Below are 9,087 nucleotides of genomic sequence, written 5' to 3'. Positions count from 1 at the left end.
AATAGACCACCTTCGAGGTACGTAACCAACTTTCAACTACCGCATTTATTACGCCGAGCACTTACTTGAGCATTGGAGTGTCTTTGCAGGCACACCCCCCTCACATCGGACTACCCGGATAGGAACGAGAAGACCGAGACCCAAGATCCGACCCGCTACAACAGATAATTGAAGTGTGTTTCCTAACACAGGAACAATTTTATTTGAATACGGTTTAAAACAAAGTGTAAAAGTTTATTTAATAGAATAAATGTTCTTTATTCGAATACGTTTTCAAAAGAAAACGTAAAGTTTCATTCGAATAAGATTTTGTTTATTCGAATGAAAATTTAGAAGTTTATTTATTTATTTTATATTTATTAATTTAATTTTAATTAATTTTTTTTATATCTTAAAGGTATTATTTTAAAAATATTTATTACTTTTAATTAATTAATTATTTATTTTAAAATATTATTTTTTTAGTTATGTAATGTTTAATATAAAAATTAATTAAAAAATAATAATTTTTTTATTTTATTACTTATTTGTTTATTTCTCTTTTCTCTTTTTTATATATTTTATTTTTCACTTTTTTCTATCTTACTAAACATAGATAATATTATTTCTCACATATTTATTTTCAACCAAACAATTAAATTTTTATTCACCTATTTCTTTTCGTTCTATTTTTCACTTATTTCTTCCCTTTCTAACAAACACACAGGTAGTGATTAGTTGCTACCATTTCTTTTGAAAACTGCATTATATCAACAATAAAAACATGTGGGAACAAAAAATGAGCGAGAAATTCTACATGGATGTGGAATGGTCATGATTTGTGCTATTGCTGCTAAAAGGTGAGTCAGATGGAGATACTTTAAGACACAAATTCCTAAGCTACCATGTAATGTATATAGGACTACAGGTACACCATTGTCTGTCCTTTATTTTTTATGATCGCAAGGTGCACAATAATATGTTGATTGATGACCGAATACAACACAATATGAATTCCATTTTTCCTTTTCTGTCCCACGTGCCTCGCGCCAATATCCACTACCAGCTTGGATGTAATGAACATAGAATTCAGATTCACAATAGAAAACTCCTTTTACTAAAGGCTTCTCGATAGTAATTATTTCGACTCAACACACATTAAGTCCAACTCAGCATGAACCCCAGAAATGATCCAAGTTGACAATTATTGTTCATGGGGATGAGGACTCATGTAGTCACATGACATTCTCGATATCGGACACAAAGTTATATCACTAAAAAATGCTAGCGACTCTCTAAAATCTTACTAATATTTTTTTTTGATCGAGTTAAAATTGTCATTTAAAAAAGACATGATCTCTTATAAAGTCAAAAAAAAACATCAACTTTAGCAAAAATTTATGATAGAATTTGCATATTGTCTACCAACAAAAACAAAATTGAAAATCAAACCTAAATCACAATGTGTGAGCAAAAGACTCGACCAGATATGTTAATCGCTATCAGGGATCATCTGCTATGATTATATGGTCATACAGTTAACATTAATTTCTCACTTGAGCAAGTTCATCCGATTCCTATGATAATATAGGACTCTCAAAGTAAGGCAGTAAGCCAGAACCAAGTACAAATTTAGGCGCAATACATGGTTGAGGACATTTTAAGCTTAACTAAACTGATTATATAACATGCATGGATAATTTAAAAGTTATCACAACACTACTGTTCTCATACACGGCCTCCATGGTGATACAGGTACTACTAATACATTACATAGACAGTGCCATAAGTTAGACTGCCTCAATGGTTTATAATAGTAGTTAATATAAATTATAGTACACATAAATAGGTGACTCCTAGCATTAAAAAAATAATACTTTAACCAAGTACACAAGAATTATATTGCTTAATTTATTTGAAACTCTCCACTTGCATGAACCTCTTTGACCCTCTTGTCATACTCGTCTTCTTCGTCCTCCTCTTCCTCCACCTCCTCTTCCCCTTCATCTTCTTCACCTTCCCAGCCGAAACCTTTGACAGGCCGAGATACTGGAGGAGGGTCCCTTGCCTCGCCCACAATTTTCATTATCTCCTCCACACTTTGAATAGAGAAGCTTGGATTGCCTCTTTGGTAATAGGCAGCTTGAGCTGATTCAGTTAGCTCTCTTGGGAGATTCTTTAAAAACCATGGATGGTTCTTAATTTCCTTAAGACTGATTCTCTGTAAACAATAAGGACAACCAGTTCTGGCAGTTAGCTTGATGTAAGCAAGATCTTGATTCCTAATATCAAATGTAGTCAAGTGTTTTTCAAAAGCACCATGTTTAAATATAAAGTTTTGTCTATTGCTTAGAGTATGCATGATGCATCAAAGAAACTGGAGAATGAATTGATGGCAACATTAGCTACATTAAAATAGGGAGCCATGTATAGATGTCAAAAGTAAAAACCATAAAAATATTTTGATTAATAACGATTGAAAGGAATATAAGTAAAAATCTAAAAATTCTGTCAAGTTTTTATATAAAAAATATACAACCAATAACCAGCCAAGTCATTCTTCAGAGTCAGTACATGGCATCAAAATTTCAAAAGACAACCACCATAAGTTCTAAATAAAATATGGTAAGATTTCTCTTCAAATTTTATATGCCTCAATTTCTCAATGTCCTGGCTCTCCTACATAAATCTAAGAAAGGTAATATAGAAAACAGTGCAAAAGAGAGGGGAAAAAAAACCAAATTCAAGTTCTGGTTTAAACTCACAAGAGGTGTAAACGGAAACATCAAACCCTTACCAACCAACTAAACTGGAGGGTACCGGATTACAAATTTAGAATAGGAGCTGGGCATAGAATTTCTCACTAGGGATAGCTTTCAGTCAATAGGGTTTATTTCACCAGCAAAATTTCATTTGATTGGTTTTCATTGACATAATGATCTACAAGGGTTTTCAAGTGAACACAATAACAAGAGTGGGCTTCTGGAATATAAGACAGACAATACATACATGATTTAAACATACATAACAGTCTACCCAAATTGTAATAATAGCAGGGGGAGAAAAGTTACTTAAACACTGTAACATACCCTTAATGGATTTGCTACAAATATACGAGAAAGGAGGTGTTTGCAATCTTGAGATATATGAACATAATCAGGGATCTTGTATTGAACAGCCATTATACGCTGCAGAAAGACAGGAAATGGAGCTAAGATGATGCAATTATAACATGAAACAAAATGAAAATCAGTATTAAAAGGATGATATTATACCTGAATTGTTTTCCTAAAATTCCTAGGGTCATCCTGATCCTCAAAGGGATATGCTCCAACCAGCATGACATAAAGAGTCACTCCACATGACCATACATCAGCCAACTAAAACAATTTTCACAATGGAACATTAACAGAATCATTGATATATTGGCTACAATAGATGCATATAAAAGACTTTTCCAGGTAGCATGATCAAAGGAACAAAGCTACAAGCAGCAGGCAGAAAGATGAGGTTGACGTCCAACACACACACACACAATATGAAGTAGGGAAGTATAAAGAACCGATTCTATTTAGAGTACAAACCTTGCCATCATACTCCCTCCTGGAAAGAACCTCTGGTGCTATATAAGCTGGAGTTCCAACAGTTGATTTGGGTCGAGAATGAAGCAAAGATGACTAAACCAAAAATAAGAAACATTCAGAAATACAAATGATAAAGTACATATCATTAGAACTTTAAAACAAGATGGTATTCATTCCAGTACCTTGGAATAACCAAAGTCACAAATTTTCAAGCGGGGTGCAGGGCTTCCATCTAAAAGAGTATTTTCTAGCTTCAAATCTCTGTGGCATATTTGCTGCAAAAAGAATAAAAGAATAGGCTCTTCCTCTGTATATTTCTGAGTACAGGGAGTCCAATAATTTTTCAAGAACTTAAGCATGATTATACCATAGCGTGACAGTAGTGGACACCAGAAATCAGCTGCTGAAAGAAATATCTAGCCTGAACAATAAAAGAGGAAAATAAATGAGATATGGCTACAATAGTAATGACACTAAAAGCAAGATTGTGAAGAAAATCCTAAATTATCAACCTCATCTTCACTGAACCTGCCAGCATTGCATATTCTCTCAAAGAGTTCTCCTCCAGCTGCATACTCCATCACTATGGCTAAATGAGTGGGGGTCAAAACCACCTGAAAAATCAAAGCCCCATTGAAATAAAAGAACATAATTAATTAAAAATAGAGTACTCAATACCAATTGATCCAACAGGTTAACAAATAAAGTCCTTGCCTCCTTAAAGCGAATTATATTGGGGTGCCGAAGGGATCTGTGGTTGATAATCTCTCTTGCCACATTCTCATCAATCTGGAATTTGAGGAAGCAAAAACATTTATAATCACAGAAGCCACAACAATAGCTTTTCAATTTAATATATAAAAATATAAACAAGAAACAAATAGGAAGATCCCGCCTTTCCATCTAGCTTCCTTGGCCTTAAAGAAGAATACAAGCAACACGGAGGAAATGAACCAGTCGTAAATTAAATGATTGGATTCGCTAACTCAAATATTAAGTGATAAAATTTTAAGTTCTTAATTCTAACCAGTAATCACATCAACTATCTCAGGAAAAGAGCTGATCCACGTCTGAAAACTAAATAGTATATATAATTGTATTTTCCATCCCCTCCTACATTTCTTCTAATCACGTGTGACGAAATTGTGACAAATGAACATGTTAACAACTTTCCTAGAATTTTCACTTTTCACAAATCAGAGCTCCAACCTCACAAACCCTCCGTCGATCATGTCAAAAGGAAAACAGGAGAGTAATGATAACAAATCTGAAGATTGAATAAAGGAAACCAAACAGGTAAAAAAAAATATTCTTTTAAAAGAAAAAAGAAAGAAAGAAACCTTGTGGCCACGCTCGATGTATTTCATGGCAACAAGCTCCTTGGTCTCCTTGTTCCTCATGAGCCTAGCCACCCCAAAATTCCCAGCCCCCAAATCCTTAACAGCCTCGTACTTTTCCATAATCAAATCCTCAACGATGCCACCAGTTACGGTTACGGATGGAAGAAAGGGCTTAAACTTAAAACTCAAAGGGGCATGCAAGACCCTTGTAGAATCACAACACCATTTTACACTATGATCAAAGGGGCAATATAAAGGTGGTCGCTTTCACTTAAAAAACGGTTCTTTTTTCCACACACAGGCATATAATAATGAATTGAGAGAGAGATGAAGAATTATTTAGAGCGGGGAAGAGGAAAGAGCACGTGGGTGAGTGAGAGAGAAAGCATTAGAAAATTGGGAAGGGATGGGATCCAATCAATGAACATGAAGAAGAGGAAGATAAGCAACTTGAATCACTGTGTTTTGTGTTTTGATTCGAGTTTTGAAAATCAGAGTTTTAGAATTGAGATTGGAATTGGAATTGGTATTAGGAATGGGATCTCTTGCAACGCCGATGCTGTAGGGGACAGGACAGGACACCTTTCTCTTCATTCCTCAATCTTCTTTGTCGTTTTCATAAGCTACCTTCTCTTCTTTTTTGTTTTATTTTTTTCTCTCTTTAATTTTAATTTAACAGCATCTTTCTTTTTCACTAACCCAAGAACCACTCCACCGTTTAATTTGTTTATTAATCCTAATAGGTAGTGTAACCCCACGTAATTAACTTAGGTTATATGAAATTTTTTGTCCACCTTTCTTTTTATTATTTTTTTTTTTTGCAAGGTTGTGTTTGTAAAAAAAAAAAAAGTACTTATTTAGTTTTTATTAAGAGAAAAATAGGTACGATACTTTCAGATTTGTTAGGATACGTAAAATCCTAAATTCTAATTTTATTGTTTCCATTTAATTGTGTAAAAAAAGAAAAGGATTTTTCCCCTATACAAAGGTAAAGCTATCTCAGATACTTTTCTCATCTTTGTTTTTTTCCCATTGATTTGGAAGAAATTTTTCATTCTTGTTTATTTAGAATTTTAAATATTTAAAATAGTATTAATTTTTATTTATTAGTTATATATAATATCAAATTTAAAATTTTAGGTTGTCTTTATTTTAAAATATCAAAAATTATCTGTGAGAATATTATATTCAAGTGTATTAATATATCCAAAAATAAAACCGATTCCTTTTACTCACTTTCAAGATATCATACTCAAATATAAATCAATTTTTCAAAATTGACATCATTGATAGACAATGAGAGAGATAAAAGTTTTTAATAAATAAAATAGTTAAGGAACCAATTTTTTATATATTTTTAATAAAATAATTTTTTATTAATTTTAGTTAATTACTTTAATGAATATTTAAGTATATTACTAAAATAATTAATTTATTATTAATATTTTTATTACTTAAAATAGATACTAAATGAAAATATAAAAGTTATGAATAAAGTGAGAGAGAAAAAATAAGAAATAAAATAAAAATATGAAAAATTTTAGTATTTTTTTATTTCTAAACTAATATTTTTAAATGCCAATTAACTACCAATATTTGTATTAGACAAAAATGATAACAACTTATATCTCTTAATCAAGTTGTCTAGAGTTTAAACTATTTCTTAAAATGGTATAGACTATATTAATACACGAATTTGTATTTTTAATTCTTCTAAAAAAAATTTGAAATTTGATATTAATTATTCAAAAATATTTTATACTATTTTAACTTTTTTAATTTAAAAATGCATCATCTTTTATTTTCAAAATGGTTAAAGTAATATTTGAAAATAAGTGTTATTTAATTAATTTAAAAATAAAAATGATACATTTTCATATTAAAGAAACTAAAATTGTACAACAAAATCAAAAGACTAAATTTATACTTAAGATTTTTCAGGGGAGCCATTTTTTTTTTATCACAAACATCCTCCTTCAAATTCGAAACACAATTGAGCTAATATTTCCTAAACTTTTACTACGTAGTTATTATTATTTTTTTACTTATACTTCCTCCATTCTCAAATAGTAAAAAAATAAATTGATTAAAAAATAAAAAAATAAAAAAAAAATAGTGTGAATTAAATGAAAAGGCGTTGACCAGATTTTGATCCCGTGGGGCATAGCCGACAATCGACATGGAGCACCACCGTCGCTCGATAGTGATTGGCTTTCCTTTTTTTCTTCAATCAGTTACTACTCAGTACTCACCAATCCCATAAATAACTTTGGATTTTTGTCTCCATTAACTTACTACTAGTACTACTATCATTTTCCCATATCAAAAACTACATTTTTCAATCACACTCCCAACAAAATAAACATTTTAATTATATATTATTTTTTTTATCCAAAGAATTCGTTTAAATATTTTTTTAAGATTAAAATATATTTTTTATTTTTTTAATTTTACTTATTTTATCTTTTAATCTTTATAATTTAAAAATATGCATTTTAATTTCTATATTCATTTTTATTAATTATTTTTAGTCTTTATTAATTTTTTTAAGGTTTTATTTTTTATGTTGATGTAGTAAATGTCTTTAATTTTGTTAAAATAAAAAAGTATAAGTATCTCAACAATAAATATCATATATGAGATAAAAAAAATAAATATGAAATATGAAAAATACAAATTTGAGATATCAAAATAAAAGACACATAAAAAATTAATAATAAAATTATAAAGATTAAAAATTATAACTATAAGAATTAAAAAATTTATTTTAAACTATAAAAATTAAAAATAATTAAAAAAATAATCTAAAAATTTAAAAAATATTTTAAATTATAAAAACTAAAAAATAGAATAAGTTAAAGTATATATATATAGTGTTTTTTTTTAATAATGCAGTACCTTAGACAATTAAGTTCAAAATTTATGGCAACATCGTCACACGTTTTCACCACATGCGATTGTCAGTTATCATGTGTCATCTCCCAAATTTTCATGTTCTTCCTACTCATTATACAATCATTTGCTTCCATTTATTATCTCTGCCATATTGTTCTTTTTTCTTTTCTCTCTCTCTCTCTTACTTCATTCTTCTCTTTTTGGTCTCTTCTCTTCAAAATTTCATGTGGAAAAGTTTAATGATATTATCAACCAATAAACAAAATTGAATGAAACTTTGGGCTATATCAGAAACCTACAATTATTAAATACGGCGAGACCAATATTTGCTAGAGCATTTGTAATTTGATTAACTTCTTTAAGGATATAATTATATTTTTTTTAGAAATCAAAGACGTGTTAAACTCTTAAGAATATATTGATGATAACGGAAATTACTAAAAAAACTATGAATCAATTAATATTGAGTTACACGTGTAGTTACAATAAAATATATACAAATTTGCATCCTAATTTTGAATTTAAAACGCTTGTTGACTCATTATTACACCTCCTCATGAAGAAGTTATCCAATATATTTAACTTTCAACGCGAATCTAATTTCTTTAAATCTAGTAGTTATAAGGGGTTTGATAATTATGTATGCTTGTAATTTGATCCATTTGGTACATGAGAAACCAGTAATTTTTTTCGTGTGAACTTGTTCTTTTACAAAATAAGAAACTTAGAAACCAAAGAAATATGTTTCAGGAGTTATAAAGTTTCTTATTTCGTATACGTATAGTTAGAATAAGTTTAACACCCAGAAAATAATGTGGTCTTCCCATATTCTAGAGAGAGAAATCTTGAAATGGGATCAATATATTGTAGTCAAGGAAAAACTTACCATATAAAGGTTTGTGAAAAATAAGTTTTCGTTGATTTTCATTAAAGATACAACATGGACATATATAGAAAGATTTGTTCCTACTGTTATGAGATTGATATAGAGAAACAAAGAATGATTACAAAGATGTGATACAAAGCTACATTTCAATTTCGAATTTCAATCGACTTCGTCGACTAGCCTTAAGCCTATAAGAGTTCATTATATTTCCAAACGTTATTATCGAATTAAAAAAATCTTCATAAAAAAAGTACAAAGGATAATAAATTAAAAATACTTTTTAAAATTTGAATTTTATTATGTTTGAGTGTTGGAAAAAATTTATTCTTAAAACTAATGAATAATTGTCATTTAAGGTAAATAAATAGTTTTCTTCAAAAAAGAAAGGGTAAAAAAAATAGTT

The 9,087-nt window shown here is 29.5% G+C and overlaps 1 protein-coding gene across 1 annotated transcript; it reads right to left on the bottom strand.

Annotated features, from left to right (window-relative positions):
- Positions 1–1,637: 1,637 nt before the first annotated feature.
- Positions 1,638–5,540, bottom strand: LOC109813679 (serine/threonine-protein kinase SRK2A). Its single transcript, XM_020377911.3, has 9 exons — positions 4,904–5,540; positions 4,278–4,352; positions 4,076–4,177; positions 3,931–3,984; positions 3,746–3,838; positions 3,564–3,656; positions 3,255–3,359; positions 3,069–3,167; positions 1,638–2,200 (listed from the first exon to the last, which is right to left on the bottom strand). Exons 1-9 carry the CDS (start codon positions 5,021–5,023, stop codon positions 1,886–1,888), a joined length of 1,056 nt encoding a protein of 351 aa, XP_020233500.1. The 5' UTR covers positions 5,024–5,540; the 3' UTR covers positions 1,638–1,885.
- Between the last annotated feature and the right edge of the window lie 3,547 nt (positions 5,541–9,087).

The sequence above is a fragment of the Cajanus cajan genome, chromosome 2 (genome assembly GCF_000230855.2).
Source record: "Cajanus cajan strain Asha chromosome 2, NIPB_CcT2T_4, whole genome shotgun sequence".
Classification (NCBI taxonomy): Eukaryota; Viridiplantae; Streptophyta; class Magnoliopsida; order Fabales; family Fabaceae; genus Cajanus; species Cajanus cajan.
The sequence above is the reverse complement of the archived record's forward strand: the minus strand, read 5'-3'. Positions and strand labels throughout refer to the sequence as shown.